This window comes from Chiloscyllium plagiosum, unplaced genomic scaffold (genome assembly GCF_037043375.1).
Source record: "Chiloscyllium plagiosum isolate Xiang-an unplaced genomic scaffold, Cpla_swu_hap1 HiC_scaffold_1, whole genome shotgun sequence".
NCBI lineage: Eukaryota > Metazoa > Chordata > Chondrichthyes > Orectolobiformes > Hemiscylliidae > Chiloscyllium > Chiloscyllium plagiosum.
In genome coordinates this window covers 26,442,155-26,463,530 of record NW_028270139.1, presented here as the reverse complement: position 1 = coordinate 26,463,530, position 21,376 = coordinate 26,442,155, and the positions used below count along the sequence as shown (strand labels likewise).

At 40.4% G+C, this 21,376-nt stretch overlaps 1 protein-coding gene across 28 annotated transcripts in view; it reads right to left on the bottom strand.

Moving 5' to 3' along the window:
- The window catches only part of ank2b (ankyrin 2b, neuronal), an 877,032-nt gene that overhangs the window by 508,478 nt on the left and 347,178 nt on the right, over positions 1 to 21,376 (bottom strand). Inside the window, exon 1 of one of the 28 annotated variants that reach the window (XM_087983217.1) lies at positions 5,609 to 5,740. The exons of the other annotated variants lie outside the window; for them this stretch is intronic. Within the exon in view, the coding sequence (XP_087839343.1) occupies positions 5,609 to 5,686 (78 nt within the window). The 5' untranslated portion in view covers positions 5,687 to 5,740. Of the gene's footprint in view, positions 1 to 5,608; positions 5,741 to 21,376 lie in introns of those variants that run through there. 28 annotated transcript variants of the gene reach the window in all.

Here is a 21,376-nt window from a genome sequence, read left to right as displayed (position 1 = left end):
CTTAGGTACTTACATTTTCAAATTTCAATTCTATTCCTAAAAACAAAAGAGAGACAAAAAGACTTCTGTGTTCTGGTTTGGATATCACTAACAGTGAATGCTCACATCAGCCACAATACAGATGTTGGCAGATTAAGGTATTGCCATCTTCTATTTGAAAGAGATTGTCAGAAACCAATTCCTATATGAGGCAACTAGGTTCTTGTGTTTTATCTAAATACAACACAGTGCACCACTGCAAAGAAGACTGAGAAGTTCCTGAGTACCATGGTGGAGAACACAAAAATAATTTTCATTCCAATAAGAGTTGAAAAGACGACAAATGTAATCCAAAACAAATTATGAATAAATGGGATAATTGAATACATCAGCCCAAAATATAGTTGTCCACAGAGTCGGGGAATTGTTACAGCGTAGAAAAAGGCTCTTCAACCCATTGTGCCTTTCCCAGTTCTATTATCTAGTACAAACCTCCTGCCTTTTTCCCATATCCCTTCACACCATTTCTATGCAAACAAGTTCTCTTGAATGCCTCAATTGAAACTGTTTCCACCATTTTTTAGACAGTGCAATACATATGCAAATCTCATCTCAGCCTTCTTCTCTCCAAGGACTACAGTCCCAACTTATTAATTCTATCCTCAAAGCTGAAGGTTTTCATACACAGAATTATTCTCGTAAATGGGCTCTGCACTCTGTCTTGTGCACAGACATCTATACTATATTGTGGCATCTATAATTGTACATAATACTTCAGATGAGGCCGAACAAGTGTCGTGCAGAAGTTCAACATAACCTCGTGCTCTTGAAGTCTATGACCCATTGATAAAGTTGAGAATACTATGTTTTATTAACTGGCCTCTCCACCCATTCTGCCACCTTTAATGGACTGTGCACACCAAGGTCCCTCTGTTCCTGCATCCCTTTTAGAATTGAACCCCTTATTTTATATTGCCTTTCAATGTTCTTCTGCTACAAGTGCATCACCACACACTTCTCTGCACTGAGCTTCATCTACCATTTTTCTGCTACTCACCAACTTGTCAATGTCCTTTTTGGAAGTTCAACAATGTCTTCCTCACAGTTAAAAATCACAGCTACCTGATGAAGGAGCAGCACTCCAAAAACTAGTACTTCCAAATAAACCGGTTGGACTATCAATATGATTTTTAATTTTGTCCACCCCAGTCCAACACCAACACCACCACATCATGGCTTTTCACAGTTACAATTCCTTCAAGTTTAGTGTCATCTGCAAACTTTGAAATTATCTCCTCCATGTCAAGATGTGGAGATGCTGGTGTTGGACTAGAGTGGACAAGGTCAAAAGTCACACAACACCAGGTTATAGCCCAGGTTATTTGAAATCACAAGCTTTCGATGATGCCCCTTCACCTGACCAAGTGTGACATTTCACCTTGTCCTCTGCATCAAGATTTGGCTCATTAACATAGATCAGGAAAAGGCAGGCTCCCAATACTGACCTCTGGAAAACTCTATTATAATCCTCCTCCAACCCAAAAAATATCCATTCATCATTATTTGCTTTCCTATCATTCAGCCAGTTTCATATCTATGATATTACTCCCTCTTTTCTTCCAAGACCCATACCTTTTCTCGCAAGTCTACTGAGTGGCACAGCATCAAACACCTTCGGGAAATCCACATATGCTATATCAGTGTTACCCTGACCAACTGTTCCTGTTACCTCTTCAAAAAATATCAGCTAGTTAGTTAAACACAATTTCCCTTTTAAAAATTTGTGCTGACTCTTCCTAATCAATCCACATAGATAGGGGTGCATGGCAGCACAGTGGTTAGCACTGCTGCCTCACAGTGCTAGAGACCGGGGTTCAATTTCCGCCTTGGGCAACTGTCTGTGTGGAGTTTGCGCACTCTCCCAGTGTCTGCGTGGGTTTCCTCCGGGTGCTCCGGTTTCATCCCACAGTCCAAAGATGTGCAGGTTAGGTGAATTGGCCATGCTAAATTGCCTGTAGTGTTAAGTGAAGGGGTAAATGTAGAGGAATGGGTCTGGGTGGGTTGCTCTTTGGAGGGACGTGTGGACTTGTTGGGCTGAAGAGTCTGTTTCCACACTGTAAGTAATGAAATGTAATATAACACACAGAATGCTGTGAAATTCAGTTGGTCCAGCAGCATCTGTGGAGAGAGAAACAGAAGTAACTGAATCCAATATGCCAGGTTTGTAAAGTCATACCAGACTCAAAATATTAACACTCTCACTCTCTTCTCCACACCTCCCCCCCAACCCCGATGCAATCAGACATGCCAAAATCTCCAGCATTCTGTGTTTAATTCAGATTTTTAGCATCTGCAGTATTTTGCTTTTATTATAGAAGGAATAGTTAACAGTGTTTGTTTTCATTATTAGATCAAATGGCAGTATTTAGTGTAAGTCAGTACTTAGTGTAAGTACTTCGTGTAAGTCTGGAGAGCCAATAATAATGCACATTGCTTTTGGCGAAATTTAATCTCAACTTTAACAGTACCTCAAGTGGAACACAAAACATCATATTCCTGCTTACATAAAAACAGAAAGTGCTCAAAAAAACTTTAGAGATCCACAAATACTACCAGACCTGCTGAGTTTTTCCAACATCCACAGTATTTTTCTCTTGTAGTCCTACTTTCCGTGCTTCTCTCATCACTGCTACAACACACATTGTATGCAATATCACCTTTTCCAAAACAACCTAGAGCTATTTTAATAATAGAAGCGTTTTGCCATCTGAAACATTTACGAAGAATCCAGCAGATTATTCGAGAGGTTTACATAAATGCAGTAATATGGCAAAAGCCACACCTAAAGCATAACATTTGCACTTAACAAGAGCCAATTTGAGAATGAACAATGTCACCACCTTCAAAAGCAAACTATCACATCAGTTTTGATCGTGATCAGCAGTTCATGTTTTAATTTTCTCTTCAATGTTCAATATATTTGGATACTTAAAGTATATTCATATTTTGCCCTTCATGTAAAACTAAGGAGAGATACAAATTTCCATTACTGGGAGGAAGTGCACATCATAAAATGCAGCAGTAACAATAACACATGACAAAACAGTGTGGAAACAGACCCTTCAGCCCAACAAGTCCACACCGTCCCTCCAAAGAGCAACCCACCCAGACCCATTCCTCTACATTTACCCCTTCACTTAACACTACAGGCAATTTAGGGCGGCACGGTGGCACAGTGGTTAGCACTGCTGCCTCACAGCGCCAGAGACCTGGGTTCAATTCCCGACTCAGGCGACTGACTGTGTGGAGTTTGCACATTCTCCCTGTGTCTACGTGGCTTTCCTCCGGGTGCTCCGGTTTCCTCCCACACTCCAAAGATGTGCAGGTCAGGTGAATTGGCCATGCTAAATTGCCCGTAGTGTTAGGTAAAGGGGTAAATGTAGGGTAATTAGGTGGCTTGCGCTTCGGCGGGTCGGTGTGGACTTGTTGGGCCAAAGGGCCTGTTTCCACACTGTAAGTAATCTAATCTAAAAACATGAAAACCAACCCTATGAATGCTAGCCATTATGCCTGAAATGGTTTGGTTATTGCCATCTAACAAAGTTTTGCCTTTGGAAGATTCAATCCAATCTGTAACATGTTCAATAAATAGTAAACCTATATAGTTAGTAGAAAAAAACAACACGTGACAAAGCACCTTAAGGCTTAAAATCTGGCATAACATTTTGCACTTGACTTGATGCTCATCCTTGAAACACTCTAGAGACATCCCAATCTCCTATTCTCTTAACCTGTTCCAAATTGCAATTCATATTTTTATTCAAAACATGAGATAAAACAAAAAAAGGCAAATGTTTTCCATTTAGTTAACATTTTACAAATATCTTAAATGGAGATAAATACATGGTCTGTGTCTTTGTCTAATCGAATGAAGTCATAATTTCTCTTTACAGAACAGTAACTCTATAGTCTGGAATTCCTTTGGGTTAACCAGTAAATGTCATTGAATATTTTATGCTGTTTGGCCTTCAATTCATGATTTTCCACTTAGATCTGGTATGCTTATTTTCCAAAAATGTGAAAGAAAAAGCTCCTTTTCCCCAGTCACTACCTCCCCAATGTGACCAGCAGTGTGGACCTGCAGAGAGCACATTTCCTCAGCGCTGTTTGATTGCTTTATTTGTTGGAAGTCTCAATATTCACAATAATTTTACATATGAGCGCCAAAGCTACAGGGATGAGCCAGATTTGTATTGGTGATCCCTGGGTGGGGCTGTCTTTATTAACAGCAGAGTAAGAATTAATGAGGATCATCACACTTGATGGTCAAACAGTTATTTTAGTTACAAGAGTAATACTTGACCACTGACTTAGAAAGTAAACATCCAACTGCTTTGTATCACTGTGTTGCTGGATTTCTGGGGTTCAGAATTGGGGAATATGAAACACAGAGACAGACAGAATTCTGAAGATGCCATAACAGCAAAAATAAAATCCTTGTTGATACAACCCTAAAAGTAATTAGTATAAAAATAAACAACTGAAATCTCTATTTTTCTCATGGCATTGTCTACCAAAATAAAAGGAAACAAGTCTGGCTTCAACAAAGCTACAGTAAATTTCTTATGCTTGTCACCACAGATTAAATTATGGTATTTGAAGGGTTATCACATGGTCACAGTATTAGTGTATTGTTGAGATAATGCCACCTTCTGTCCTTTAATCACGCCATGCATGTGTACATCTTTCTTAAATGGCATAAAAGATATTGACCATGATGTATTTGATAGATAAATTTTGCTCAAGCTCAAACAGCAGCCTGCAATGAAAGATATTTTCCTGAAATCTATCAATGCCATCTTTTATTATTGACTTCCACAGAGACTATGCAAATTGAGAAAACAGAGTTTTAAAAGGTGCAGTTCTGAAAAAATAGTGTGCTGCCTGCAAAATAACTGAAGTGTAAACATTGTATTGAATGGCATACAAGATACATTTTGAGCTGCCACTGCTAACTTATTTGTTTCTATCAGTGCTGGGGAACAGTTGAATGGTAAACAGCTTTAGAATCTCGGACCAATATCCAAGTTTATTTGATGTCTTCTAGGATTAATTTAAGACCCTCCATTGTTTCAATTTGATTTTAAGATGTCAGAATAGTACTGGCTGATTCATCCTTTCATTTTTTTTTGATTTACAACAAAATATATTTATATACAAAGCTGTTTTTTTTTACAAAGAAATCTCATTTCAGAAGACAGCAGTTTTAATCTCTTGCATTTATTCAAATAAAAACAAATTTCCCAATTCTCCTCCAAAGCATTTTACAATTCACATTATACTGACACACCTAAGTAACATTTCTATTCACCACATACAAGAAATCACTATCACCATCAGAAATACAATTTGATCTAAGTGCAGTGATTTAAGTCAAATTTTCTGAAGCAATTCTGTGATCACTATCAGCTCAATTATCTTATCAACACATTTCTAGTAGCTTCTCTGCTCACAGAATGAAACACACACATATATAATGATGAGCTGAAACGCCTGCCTGGTCTCTAAGGGAGCAGATCTCTAGCATCCTTCTCCAAACCTTACTCGTAACAGTAATTTCCAGTCTTACCTTTTTAGGTCTCTTTCGCTTCTGACTGTTGCCATTGCACTTATCTCCAACATCATTTTTCTGGGCTTCATCACTCATTGTTTTCTACTTGTTTTTTTTTTGGAAAAACACTGCACTCCCATCAAAATCTCTTGTCTGCTCACACCAGACAGACAGAGTGTGTTGTCACTCGCTGGAAGGAGGGGAGGAAGGAGGAGGAGTTGGGTGGGCAAGCATGATGACGTCTCCTTGGAAGCTGTAGTAACAAAGGTTATCTAAAACGTGCTGTTGAACTTTATTTAATGAGTTATAATCAGTCTGGCAATTTAAGCAGAAAGAATTACAAAGAACATTTAGGCTACTACATTGCATCTGTCGCTTCCTGCTTGTTAAATGCACCCAGAATAATTCCATTGTTTTTATACTCAGTATGGAGAGCAGCACAACCATTGAATCAGCACAAAAGGAAAATAATGTAGACACTGAAGATCCAAAATAAAAACAGAAAGGGCTAAAGAAACCCGGCAGATCTGGCAGTATCTGCAAAGAGGAAAATACAATTAATGTTTCAAAAAGGTGTTATACTGGTCTTGAAAGACTCAGAAGAATTTTTCACTGCCTCACATGGTTTTAGCAATGGTGAGAAAATTAAGAAAATACAGCTGATATCCAAGAAATAGATTTCCTACTTTTCCTTAGGGTTAAATGGCAAGTCCAGCCTCAGTGCAGAGGGTTAGTTACTGTCAGGCAGATGCTCAGATCTGACCAGAATCTGGGAATCTGTGTCCTTCCAATCAAGGGATTAGACCATTGTCAGTTCTTGCAGGTCAAGTGCAACCAGTTCAGGGGTTTCAGGTACACGAGTCAGGGTGCCATGGTGACATTGCTCCAGTGAAACATGCCATTCTCAGAGCTGTCCTATGAGGTCAGTGTAGGGCACATTCAATCATAACGATGTTGGCAATAAATGACAGGTGTCTTTTCAGACAGTGCCCATGGGGTCCTGGGAAAGTTGGAAGTTCAAATAAGGGGATGTGTTTCATTGGACTGGGTCACAGAAAGAATGACTATAATGAAAGGAGACAATTCAAAATAATACATTTGGATCATCGAGAGCACAGGACAGGGCAGGAGGTTGTGGAGGTGGACAAATCATTTTTTTGGACTACTATACAATGACAGTTTATGGCCAATAACAGGAAAGCAATTAACATTACGGGCTCAGTGGTAAATTAGGAATATTAGAGTGAAATAAAGAAGCTAAGTGGAAAAGAGTTGGGGGCGGCTGAAAGGTCATCAGGAATAGCAACATAAAGAGAGTCTCAGGCGTGCCTTTTTGGGAGGGATTGCTATTATAGTGGGTACATTCATCCATTGTGGCATTTCTACTTTGGATCCACTACCTACATTTAGATAAGGTTATATGGTTCAAAGCTTCATACCAAGGCATGATGTAGCACTGTGTGAGTACTGATAGTCTGTGGGGAGTGTCAGATATGAACAGTATATCAGCTCATGCATCTGACATGAAACCAGTGCTTGGATGGCTTCCTAGTGACTATTACAAATCAGATATAAGCACCGAAGAAGACGGCATTTAGAACAGTAACCTTCAGCAGCTTCCAAAATGCCTCAATGGGGAGAGGCAGCGGGTAAAGTTTCTGCAAAGAGGAGTAGGAGAATGACCAGACTCTGAATCTATCTGTCCTGCTGTCATTATCTACAGCTCTTGGATATACAGTGCAAGTTGAGACAAAATATACACTTGGCCACCATCTCTGAACTGTAACATCTGCTGGGGCAAATCACACACTTAAAATGAATGGGTGGTCATCTCATCCGTGTGCTGAAGTTACAACAGCATGAATGTTTATGACACTGACTCATTCCAAGAAGTAACTGGGGTCCAGTCTTCAACCAACAAATGCACCAGAGTTGTCACCAATTCCATTTTCTTCAGATTACAGCAGTTTATATCCTTCCCCATGAGGAGGAAAGTCATCAAGCTCAGGAGTCTTCAACGTAGTTGGCTCCCCCAAGGTGCAGGGTGTTACCTTGCTGCTTTGAGAGTGCTCCAAGTGCCCCAAGTGCTCAGCAGCAACCTACAAAAGCTTGTTAACTACAAATATTTCCACTCCATCAATGTCCAGTTTACCTGAGAACATCGACTCAAGATTTTGGAGGTGTGTGTCAAATATCCTGGGAACTGCTCTGACTGAGTTATTAGTGAACTCTCCAACACCTGCCTCATTCTAAGGTCCTTCGGCCATACAGAAATAGCTGCTGGGAAACAAAGTTCAACTCTTCCGGACATGTCTGATCACACTTCTATGAAATACTAAGACTGACATGAAAAGAAGATGCAATGTTTTCAACAGGGCCACATGGAACATACCATCGGCCTCCTAAGATTAGATATTGACACCTGGACTGCTCTAGTAGGGACCAAAAAGGATGAGCCTTGCTCAATTAAAGCTGACAAATGGGAATCTCCTGTATGCATAGGAATTGGGGAAATAAAAATGAGGGTGATCAGGAGACTGACCAGTCAGGACATTTAAGGGACCAGGATAGAGCTGTGCATTATCACATGTGACTGACCATATAGAGAAAAAAAGAATCCGCTCTCTAAAACCTACATTTTAGGTTTTAATGAGGTGGATTGGACATTTTTCCCCTAACTACGTAACTTCCGGTTACATGGCAAGTAGCCTTAGTCAATACATTACATATGTGGGGCTAGGTATTTTTGCACTCCTTGAACTTACCCATATTAGTATCAGTACTTTTCTTTGGATGATACCATCTTAATGGTTCTCCTCACAGTCTGGGATAAAAACAAGTAGTCAATGAGACAGTGCACTAACATTGCCTGCTGCTACAGTTAGGGCGCTTTTAAGGCTTCAGCCAACATGTGGTATCTGAGTGTCGTGTTTCATGACAGGCAGCAAATAATAAGTAATCCTGCAGTACCACCTTTTTACCTTTCCATCATCAGTTAGCCTTCAATGTTTCAGAGTGCATGCAGATAGATAGATGCTCTGAAATGCTTGAGAATCCTTTCAGACAAGGTTTAACCCAACAGAAGCAATGCTTCGTATAGCTTCTTTGGTACCCTATAATTTTAGAGAGCGTGGAGATGTGAACTTCCCATGGCACAAATCCCAACTTTGAATGTCAGTGCATTCCTGGAAAAGACACAGAATTAAACTTTGCCTCCAAGAATGCATGCTTTCGCTTCCACAGGGCCAGCCCTTCCATAAATCCTGAGCATTGCTTTTCACCTGAACATAGTCCACATTAAACAGCAACATCTCAACTGCAGTCATCAGGGTGAAGGTGCAAGGATCCCTGATTTCTGATGCTATCTGCATTCAAGAAGTTAGTTGTTGTGAAGAATAAACAATGCTTGGCCAAGACAACATTTTCCATCCCTTTTGATATATGAAGGGAATGTTCATCTCCCATATGTGTGTAACTAAACCAGACCTGACTGCTACAAAGAAGCTAGATCTTAAGGGTGTAAGTGAACACACATTTATTTCACCCATGCCACCTGTGTGTCTTCAGGTGGCTTTTACATGTGCCAGCATCATGAATGTTGCAAAGTCAAGTATTTGTCTCTCCGGCCATATAATTGCATGAGCAGAAGAGGCTAGTTATGTAAGTCATAAGCTGAAGTGCCAATGATTGTGCAAATGAAAATGGAACTTCAGGAGCAGCTGCCTGAATCGCACTGAAAATCACACTGCCAAAAGATAGGAAAATTCAGCCCGTTAACTCTGTTTTTCTCTCTCAATAGAAACTGCCAGACCTGCTGTGTCTTCCTAATTTTGTATAAAATCAGATTAATAGATCAGTATATGTTGTCTTATTTGCCCCCCCACCCAAATTGGTCCTTTGTTTCTTCATCACCAAAAGGTACTAACTTTCACTGGAGTCCTGGAGAAACTCAGCAGATCTGGCACCATCTGTGAAGAGAGAAATAGAGTTAATGTCTCAAGTCCAGTATGATTTTTCAGATAGGACGCTTGTTCAATCCAGTTCTGAAGAGAGTCAACCAGACTCAAAACATTAACTCTGCTTCTCTCTCCACAGATGCTGCCAGACCTGTTGAGTTTATCCAGCATTCTGTGTTTCTTTCAGCACCACAACACCTATATCATTGTAATTTTACTCATTACAGTCCTGTTGAGTAGATTGTATCAGCTCTATAGGATTTACTCAATTGGCAGTACACATGACTTTCATAAGCTATTGGATCACAGGAACCATCACAGCCAGGTACAAGTCAGTATACATCTGATGTCTCACTCAGGATAGTTTCCAGTAGCAGTCAGCTCATGATGGTCAAGAATGAAATCCTACTGACTATGGTCATTTAACTTGGCACAGACAAGGGATCAACTGTGTTGGCTCCTTGGTCTGCATGATTCAATGCCACATCAGGCAGTCTGTTTACCTTCTCAAACCTTGAAGCAGCTCACCCGGAGACTGCTCATGACAAAAAGTTGCAATTGTACATCAATCACATCTACATCAGCAAAAGTTATTTTTCAGAATAAGATTTAAAAGAATCCTCCAGAAACCATCATCATTTTTATCTTTGTGGTGAAAAATGGTGGAAATGAAATATCCTAAAAAAAACATAGCTTCAAAGTGGAGAGAAGGGAGCTCATGTAGAAGACCCACTCCTGATCCTTGTTCAGTGACTCTGACCAAAAGGTCTGCCTATTCGGTGGGAAGGAATGGGTCAGGTTTGGCTGCAATGTCCCCAGGATGGAATAGATTGCACTCACTTATTGTCACAGCACACACACACACACACAAAGTCCACTCGGATCATATGCTGTGAGGTTACTGGCACATGTGCATCAGCTCTCAGTGCAAGTAACCACTTTCAGGTGAGGGCAAACAAAAGGGAAAAGGGAGACAAAATCAAAAGAAAACATCCAAGCAGTTTGACTGGCTGAAGTCAAGTGAAATAATGTCATCCATTGGAAGGATTCCTACACTTCGGTCTAAGAGGCTGAGGTTCTCGGGTGCTTTTCTGAATGAATAGAAATTAGTTTGAGAGTAGCTCTTGTGCTGGGCATTCCTCCACTGGCAGTCTGCCCAAGTAAAATCATCCTGCAGTGGCTGCCTCTCCTTAGCAGTGCCTCTCCAGGTAACTTAATTAAAAGGGAGCCCAATGCCAGGTACAGATGTTTTGGCAATTAGAACATCATCATCACTGACTGGGTGCTCGCCATCCTGTGGCTGAGTTGGTAAAGTTTGTGAATTTTCAATCCATTTCTATTGTTATTTATGCTCAGAAATTTAACTCTGTTTTGACTCTAGTTTTATTTGTTTTATTGGATCTAACAAAGCAGCTGAGAAGTACTTCTTGTCCGCTCCAATGACCACACAACTGTTGCTGGTAACTCTCATACTGAAATCCTTATTTAATTCTGAGCAGACCAAAAGTACAAATTTCTTTAATTCAGTTTCCAAAAAAAATAAATAATTTGCATTTAACCTACTTACTGGCATCTGGCACTCTGTCATTTTTATTGCCGTTCTTCCAAATGGATGGCTTGTTAATTAGTATAAAAGTCACCAATGAGACTGCAGTGATGGTCTGTTGAGATTTCCCTTCTTCTTCACTGGTTACCCAGGGCTCCACCGTACTGATGCAGCTGGCTGCCTTCAACCAGACTAGGATAATACAAAGCCGCCCTGATGTAAACAATGACTTGACAGAGATGCCACAAAGTGGCAAGGATGCACGTACACACATGGCTCCCAGGTACCTTGTAATTACAGTGTTGTGTCAGATGCTGCATGGCTGTTACTATGGCAACTGGACTCCCTGCTGGAGTCAATCTGACTGAACAGAATCCTGTGGGATTCCAAGACGGCTAAATAGAGGGAGAAAAAAAAAACACTGCTCACAAAGAAACAGAGAGGACCTGATATACAGACGCAAGCACGTACAAGAATCATCAAATTGTTTATTGCAGTGTTGTAGTTAAATAGATTTCTTCGAGGTTTTAATATTTCCACAAGGACAGCTGGTTAGCTAGCTATAGATCAGGGAAGAACAAGTCAAAACTTGGAAGGCATAAAATCTGTGATATTTGTCAAAGTTCACCATGTCCAGAGACATATGCGAGACCTTAATTTCAATATTGTGCAGCATCCACCCTGAACTGTTCTGGTTCTGATGGACTGATATTTAAGATGGCAGTGTTTCACGCAAGCTAGTAAAAATATAGGGAACACACCACACTCCAACAACCCGTGTCAGCAGACCTACAGCCATTTAACACTCTAGCAGTCTGATTGCTGAGTGTAGCAACACGAAAACCAGAATTCAGTGCTGAGACTGCAGGCACGTTCCAAATTCTAGGCACAAGGAGCCCAGGCCCATGTAAGTAAGGAAGGTCCTGTAGCAGAGTCTGGAGGGAATGCCCCTCAGGGTGGGGTGAGAGTAGGGGTTGGGATGGCAATAGTTAAGAAAGTCCAGGGGCAGAAGGAGCACCCTGGAGGTTGGGAGAGCCCCAGTGAAAGAAAGGGGTCCACGAATGAAGGAACGAGTTTCCCTTTCTTGCCTATGAGCAAACTATCTGGTCAGACTTCCCTTCATTACTGACCTCCACACAAAACCCACAAAATCACAGCTGTGCAAGAAGCACCCCTTAAGTGTACATTCATTAGGGACTGAATGACATCCATTGCATAAGTGAGGACGGTCTGTCATCATCTTTATCTGTCCCCTGTAATATTTCTAACAAGTCATGGAGAGGATAGTAGTTTGCGGGAAACGCGCCTGGAGGGACTTTTCCAGCCCCCTATCACATGCACTGACCACTAAAATTCTGCCTAATATGACTATTTAAATTGTGGACTAATCTCCATACTAAAGGAAGGCTGTTGTTTGAAATAGGTAGTTGCTTTGGATTTATAGTGGTAGCTCTCTTTCAGAAATGGCATGACCATATCAGTGGTGTTAACAGCAAAACAATTGGACATTTTTAAAAATCCAGCAGTTTTATTGTCTGTCATTAACCAAAATAACCCAATCTGACAACTATCAGAGCAGCAGTAGTTTTTATAGCCAGTATTTTTTAGTTTCAGAGTCACACTGGCTCGAGTACAGCATGACTTGATTTGTAACATTAGTTTCATAAAAATTGGGTGAATATTTTGGAGTTTCCTTCAGTTGTCTTTTTTTTTTTTAAAAGCTGCATCAATTTCACCCCATGTATATACAACCAGATTATCTATTCATTTTCAAACTCTATTTGGTGAAATACACTTAGCAGCTTTGAGAAGCAGTTTGCAAAGCAAGAAAATTGCTGATGATTAATGATCATCCCTGAATATAACAACTTGTGAAGATAAGTAATTGTTTAGCAAGTGCCATGGGACATTAAATGAAATTGCAGGATACTCAACTATCATTCTTACTTAGTCTGAAGGGAGACATAAGCACGAAAGACCTTTTTTTTCTCTCTTGGAGGTGTGTTAGGGTTACAATTCCATTTGCCTTCCTTATAGCTTGCTGCACCTGCATGTTAACCTTCAGTGACACATCAAGTAGGACAAAGATGCCTTAGTGTATCTACAGTTTACAATCTCTTAACATTTAAGAAATAATCTGTTTCTCCTACCAAAGTGGATAAACTAATTTTTCTAAATTATATTCTACTACCATGTTCATATTCATTCACTAAGCTGGTCTAAATCTTCCTGAAGCTGCTTTACACCTTTCTCACAACACACATTCCCATTTAGCATTGTATCATCTGAAAATTTGGAAATACTACATTTGATCCAAATCATTGTTACAGATTTTTAACAGTTGGTAACCAAGCACTGATCCTTGTGGTACCCAACTAGGCATAGCCTGCAAAATAATGGTCCAATTATTCCTCCACTCTGTTTTCTGAATATTAACCAATTATCAATCCACGCCAGTACATTATCTCCTACCACGTGATTTAATTTTCTAACCAGCCTCCTGAGCAGGACTTGATCAAAAGCCTTCCACAAATCTACATATACTGCCTCTTTCACCTCTCCTTCATCAATTTTACAAGTAATATCTTGAAAAAGAAATCCAACAAGTTCAGACATGATTTCTCATTCAAAAACCCATGTTGCCCAAGCAAATCATTTTTAATGCCTACAGAGTTAATATCACTTCACATCTCTTGGATAATTTTTGAGGATAATGGGTTGCTCTGTTGGGCTATATAATTCACTTTGTGCTTTTCTCTGCATTTCTAATTCTTTGATTTTAACTCGACGCTCCTTACTCTTCATTATCCACAATCTTGATCTACTGCAGAGGTGCACAACATCATGGCATTTCTAATGTAATAAATTGACTCAAGATACTTCATTGGATTGTTACAAAGCAGAAACTTGACACCTAACCAGTCAAGGCGTTGTAGAATCAATTGCCAAAACATTGGTCAAATAAATCAATTTGAAGGAAGGGAGGTGACAAGGCAGAAAAGTTTAAGGGAATTTCAGAACTTAGGGCCTAGGCCAAGGGTTTACACTCAGTCTCTGGACTCATGCGCACACTTTAACAACTCAACTTCCTATCTTTCCCAGTTGAATTACATTAATATGAAAACAAGTCTAAACATAAGTGAATTAAGAAAAGTAAACTTGGGGATAGAAATCTGATAATCCTGGCCAAGAGTCAGTGCTCTGTTCTCTAAGTAGAAGAGTGGGCGACTGCAGGAATGAGTAACTCTCAGGCCTCACCAACGAGAAAGCTAATCAGAACAGACACAAATTAGGTTAAAAATGCTGAATGTGAGCTTCTCATCCAATTAGGAGGCGTACTACTGAAGTCCCACCTCACTTGAAGCTGCTGGTCAATCAGTATTGCTCGAGGCCACGCTATGAAGCTGTGCCGGGGGATGAAACGGAGACTGAGTGGAGGTCAGTGGGCTTTATGGTCATGTGGGAATAAGGTTTGGGAGTGTTGGAACAAGGTCAGGGAGGTGTGTTATCAGCCCACCAAGCTGTTGTCCCAATGCTTGCCTCATAATTCTCCCATTTGGAGTGAATACAGTACAATCCCTACCTGATGGGCACATTGCCCTGGTTTTCTTGTTATCGTTCCTGGTGGGATGGCAGGTAATTCAAAGCTGGAGGTGAAGTGAGATGCTTAACTGACTGATAATTGATCATAAGGGTCTCATCGTTAAATGAGAAGTTCAGAATGTTGCTATTGATTTTCTCACCAAGCATTTAATTATTGAGGTGGTGAGAAAGAGATGAGTGTCTATCCATGATCAATTCACCCAATTATTCGCCTTTCTTGTCATGTTAGCTGTCACCTCCAGGAAGGGGAAACTGCATTAATGCTGCATTTTGCAGTTTCAGTAGGTCAGTGTAAAGAACAATGTCATTGTGTTCAAAACAAGCCTGTTCAAATGTTATAGCTACACCACAGTTTTCTGTCTTTGGTTCGATGAACTGGCTTTACCTTTGGAAGTTTACAGTTTATTGCTTTTCATATAGCTGAGATGAGAAATTATTCTGATGGCTGCATAATGCCGATCATCATCATCAATAGCTGAAACACCAATTTTAATTCTATGCTTAAGATTGTTTTGACAATCACTTTACTGACAACTATAGTTAAACTTTTAAGTGTAAAATCACAGATAAATCTGCTTCAATTTAATATTCTTTTGATACATAATTCAATGCAGGTATTTTAATTCTTATAAATGCAACATGTACATTTTATCAGAGACACCTGGCAATTTGCGAAGTATTTGATTTAGAAATATTAAATTTCGGATTTGTGGCTCCAAATGGTTTTGTTTTAGGCACTTTAAAAAAATATTCCAGGCAAAAAACAGTTGCTCACCCTGACCTATTCAGCTGAATGCAGGTCAACAAATAGTGAAGCAAATAAAATCAGACGTTGACGAGGTCAGAATTCGGTGAGTGCACAGATCTTGGAGAAGATTACAGTGGGAACTGGAAGCCATGGAGGAATTCCAAAACATTAAGGTCAAGGAGCTGTTTGACCATGAGACAAGGTCAGTGAGCACAGGGATAATAGGGAGCCAAACTTGGTATGAGTTACAGCAGTGGACCGCAGATTTTGGCATAACTCTAAGTTTACTGAATGTAGCATGTAAAAAGGCAGTAATGAGGGTTTCACTCACAGATGAGGTGATGCAGAGGGAAAGTCAGACAATGTTACTGATGTTGAAAAATCATCTATGGATCAAGTGTGGCACCAAAGTTGCAAACGCTGAATACTGAAACTGATCTTTGTAAACTTACACTTTGACACTAGAACTATGAAGATCCGTCAAGAAGCCAGAAAGGAATGGCCTGGCTGTGAATGTGTCTCTTGCCTTTTGTCAGACTCAGCTTGGATTTGTCCAGCTCTTGCAGTACGTGGCCAACTCTAATATCCAAGAAGTTGCTACTGGATCGGAACATTCTGCGTTTACCATGATTTACATTCTGCGTAATTTTTAAAATCCCATGGGTGATTTGGTGTTGGGGAATCTAAAAAAACGAGTTGTATTTAAAGAGTGTATCCTATTTGCATCTTAAAATTGGTTTCAATGCCCATTTAAAGGCCAAAACCAAGTTGGCAGAACTCAAATAACCAGGGCATGATGTGGAGGCAATGGCCGAGTGGCATTATCACTAGGCTGTTAATCCAGAGACCTGGGTAACATTCTGGGGACCTAAGTTCGAACCCTGCCACTGCAGATGGTATCATTTGAACTCAGTAAAATCTCTCCTTCAGGGAAGGAATCTGCCATCCTTATCCAGTCTGGCTTACATGTGACTCCAGATGCACAACAATATGGTTGACTCTTAACTGCCCTCTGGGTAATTATGGATGGTCAATAAATGTTGACTTGGCCAGTGACGCCCTCATCCCATTAATGAATTTTTAAAAAAGAATAAAAAATAAACAGGAAGTTAAATGTTCCAACATAATGTTCAGCATATAATCAATGTCTTACTAGCCCAATTTTTCTTTAAAGTATAGCTTCTGAAACATTTTGTTAAAACCCATTAAATGCAGGGGATAAAAAAAAATAGCACTTTTAAAAGAGAAAAAGTACATTTGCAATTTTCATGGCTTCCATCCAGCAGAAATCATGATGTAGTGAGCTGAAAATGTAAGTGCATTACTTAATGCCATTTTCCCACTCTGAAATCAGCCAAATTAAGGAAAGAAGTGTGCACTCCATTGTAATATGACAATCACAATCATATAGCTGTTGTTTGGGGCGGCAATAGAGATAGTGTGCACATATAACACCACAGTAGAAAGAGTTAAGTGACCCAAAGTTTCCTTGACTGGAATAAAATTTCCTTAACTGGACCACAGTGGGTCTCTGAAAGGTAAGCGTCTTTTTTAAAAAAAATACTTTTCTGGAGCCAACTGAAGCATGAATGTTTGGATTTATGTTGCATTCTCAGCATTTAACTGCTGGGTTCTTGTCAGCATCAGATCCATTTGGCATACCAGGTGAAAGTCTCATTAACAGTTCCTTGTCAGAGGCTGTTGAGTCCTTATGCAATTTTAACAACTAATCAATTATTGGCAAAGACAACCAATTCTGCAATGCCCAATGAAAGCTGGATGAAAACAATGGCCACATAAAACACAATCAAGTTTCAAATTTTCATCTTCTGAAGGTTTCCTAGGGGAAAGAAAGAGGAACAAATGTACTTCAAATGCTGCAAAAGTATATTGGATACTGGCTCCAGTGTGCAATGTCTTGCAGCCTTCATGGTTACCACTATGCAAAGTAATATCCAAAATATCTGGTGTCTTTCAGGTCTGTGCATCACCCGCACTCCATCGCTGCAGGTGTAGACACTCAGCATCAATGGCAAAGCGGGTGAGGGAGACAGAGTGGTGCCAGTGAGCATCTACAGGGCAAGGGGCCACACAAAGAACCCTCAGAAGGTTTCTCTCAGGACACTTGAGGTAACTAGCCCCATCTCTTTTACCTGTCTACACTGCCCAAGCCTTCTGAAGTCCATGCCAGGGAGGGGCAGCCTTCATCCAAGCCCTAGGCCCTCTAGGTCTGAACATCCTTGGGCATGACTTCCCAAGTCTTCTGGACCAACAGGGCTAACTACAGAGCAGGCTTCCTTTATCCCAACAGTGGAAGACAGGACTGCATATGGAAGTAGTGTGTGGGGAAAGAAGAAACAAAAACAAAGAAAAAATTCAGAGAACTCATAGGTGGCACGGATGATACATCATTGAACATTATCTTGCACTTTTGTTAATGTAAATGCACTGACATTTTTAAAATGTCACTCTACGGTCCTTGCTGTTGGCAGACCTGGTGAAGGCGCACCTATTTAAGAACTGAGCAGCCTCTTCTGACATCCCAAGGACAAAAATAGTTGTATTGACCAAGCACTGCTCATGTCCCAAGTCCCACCTGCTCCAGAGTGGGTGTTGTTACATATATGAACAAGTTCATTAAAAATAATGAGATAGATAACAAAACACTTATTTATCAACAGAAAAGGTAAAGGGTTTCAAAGGACCTTCTAAGGAACCTGTGAGGTCTCTACTATGTACACATCATGGCAACTCCTATGATATCTAGAGCAGACCTTCAAAATCTGGCATCAGTCTCAAAGGTGATTTGACAGTGATGGATTAGAAGCCTTTTCCATTGACAAAGTCAGTAACACAGCATTCTCAAAGCAACCACAGTGCACGGTATAGTACACTTTACCTTGGGTAATTGTAATATAGCAATGGTGGTGATCTATTCTCTTTGACTTCTGGCCATTTGAACAAAACACATGCAGTGTGTTTGCTTCGTAAGCTGTTGGCACATCTTGTACATGTGACATCAACCTGGAACATCAATGATAGTGCTATCCTTGACTGACCAGTATTCCCAACTGTGACAAGCTGCTCTTGCTCTGAACTAAATTGTGATGCACAGCAGAGAATGGAAGCCCCCAAGAAAGCAAAGTGAGTGAGTGCTGAGAAATGAAGCCAAGAGACACAGGTTGCATTCTGTATAGATGCTTGTTTGTCCTTGCAACATGGCAAAAGCAGGCAAGTCTTAAATGCCCCTGAGCTCCAAAGTTGAATCCCAAAGGGCTGAAGTGGTGGCAAAGTTGGACTGAGAGCAGGCATAATGATATGGTGAGGGTAGTGATTGCAAATGACCACTTGCTTGGATGAGGGGATGCTGTCAATGGAACATAAAGGGACATTGTGGTGAAGACGGTTTGGTGAAAGCCCTGAAAAGCAAGTTGAGAGCCACTGCTGCTGCCAGTTAACCATTCACTTTCATATCAGGATTTACCATCATCTTGTTTTTCAGAGAAGGTGACCAGGATTGCAGGTGGCATAAAGACGCATGAAAATAAAAGATAGTTGACGCTTTATAGCAAGATTCTAAAGTCACTGTTTAAAGTTTAGAAAGAAAATTAAAATATGCTGTACATGTTGTTGCTCAGGTGGGTCCAGGGAGCAGAAAATTCCATGCACAGTTTATGAAATATTCGCTGACTACAAGTGTAGCTTCTTACTGACACATTATTGAAAAGGGCTCACATCTATCAATTGAGTGGAATGTGAATAACTGGAATGATATATTAGTGATCATAAGAAATTGGACTGAGAGGTCCAATTCAGCCCATGGAGCCTGCTCTGTTATTTTGTGGGACCACAACTTTTCGCAATGGCCCTGCCCCCAAAACCTTCAAATCCCCTGTCAATCATAAACCTGTTCTGTCTAAATCAGCCTATAATATATTCAATTACCTCTCCCCTCATCTGATGTATGGTGACTGTCAGGTTAAAACACCACCAATCATCTCTCCTTCTCCAATGGTCTGCTAATAGCGTAGTCACTTTAGCTTTACCTCATTTCCACCGCCCTTTTGAGAGAGGATTCAAAATTCAAATGCTCTCCAACAGAAATGAAAATCTTCATCTCTTTCTTAAATAGAAGACCCCTATTTTTAAATAGTGCCCTCTACTTCTAGACTCCCCTGCAAGGAGAAACGTTCTCCCAGCATCCACGCTGTTAAGTCCCTTCAGAACTTTAATGTTTCATAAACACCACATCCAATGAGTATTGGCTCAACCTTTCCTCAGTAAGACAAACCCTTCATCCCTCAAATCAGTCAAGTTAACCTTCTTTGAAGTGTTTCCAATGCAATTTCATCTTGCCTTAATAAAGAGATGAAAACTGTGCAATAGACTCCAGTTGCAGGCTCTTTAAGACCCTCTACAACTGTAGCAACACTTTCTGACATCTTTCCTCTTGCAAAGGCCAACATTCCATCTGCCTTCCCAAATCACTGCCCCTGCAGTCACTTGCTGCACATGTGACACCCAGCCCCCTCATGACTCTGCAGCTTCTCCATTCTATTAGTTCCCATTGGTAGGGTGTTCCAAGTTCTCACCATATTTCATAGAGATTTCTTTTGAGTTTTTTTTTATTTCTTGGTGCATGAATATTTTATATTGAAGGCTTCTAGTTATGCCATTCCTCAAAAGAAATATTCTCTCTGCATCCACTTTAAAAAAGTCTAATAATTTTAAGTAGCCTTCTTTTATCAAATGAAACAAACCTGCGAATTATTTCCTAATATGTATACCTACACATTTCTAATATCATCCTTATAAATCTTCTCTGAATCCTCTCCAGGTCTTGTGCATCCCTCTATAATAGTATCTTGAAATATTTAGAGTATGCCAGATATATAGTCAAATAAGTTCAATGAAAGTTTAGAATAACTTTCTTACTTTTCAGTACTATCCCTTGAAATAAAGCCTAGTGCTTGTTAAGTTTTACTTGCAGCCTTGCTACGCTCTGGCACAATCATAGAATTCTTTCAATGCAGAAATAGGCTATTCAGCCCATCGACAGACCATCTTGAGAGCATCCCACCTAGTGCCAGCCACCTACTCCATCTCCATAACCACACATTTACCATGGCCAATCCACATAGCCTACATATCCTTGGACACTACGGAACAGCTCAGCATAGCTAATCTATCCAACCTGCACATCTTTGGACTGTGCGAGGAAACCAGAGAACCCAGTGGAAACCTACATAAACACAGGGAGAATATGCAAGCTCCACACAGACAGTCACCCAATTTTGGAATTGAACCTTCGCCCCTGGTATCATAAGGCAGCAGTGCTAACCATTGAGTGACCATGCCACCATAATGTTTTGAGATTGGTATATTTGTACTCCTGGATCCATAGAGATGTACAGTATGGAAACAGTCCCTTCGGTCCAACTCATCCACGCCAACTAGATAACCGAACCGAATCTAATCACATTTGCTAGCACTTGGTGCATATCCCTCTAAACCCTTCCTATTCATATACCCATCCAGATGCCTTTTAAATGTTGTGATTGTACCATTTCGGCTGGCAGCTCATTGCATACATGCATCTCTCTCTGCATGAAAATGTTGCTCCTTAGGTCCCTTTTAAACTTTTCCCCTTTCACCCCAAACCTATGCCGTCTAGTTTTGCACTCCCCACTGCAGGGAAAATACCTTGTCTATTTATCCAATCCATGCCCCTCATGATTTTATAAACCTCTACAAGGTCACCCCTCAGCCTCCGACGCTCCAGGGAAAACAGCCCTAGCCTATTCAACCTTTCCCTGTAGCGGAAACCCTCCAACCCTGGAAACATCCTTGTAAATCTTTTCTGAACTCTTTCAAGTTTCACAACATCCTTCCAATAGGAGGGAGAGCAGAATTGCACGCAATATTCCAAAAGT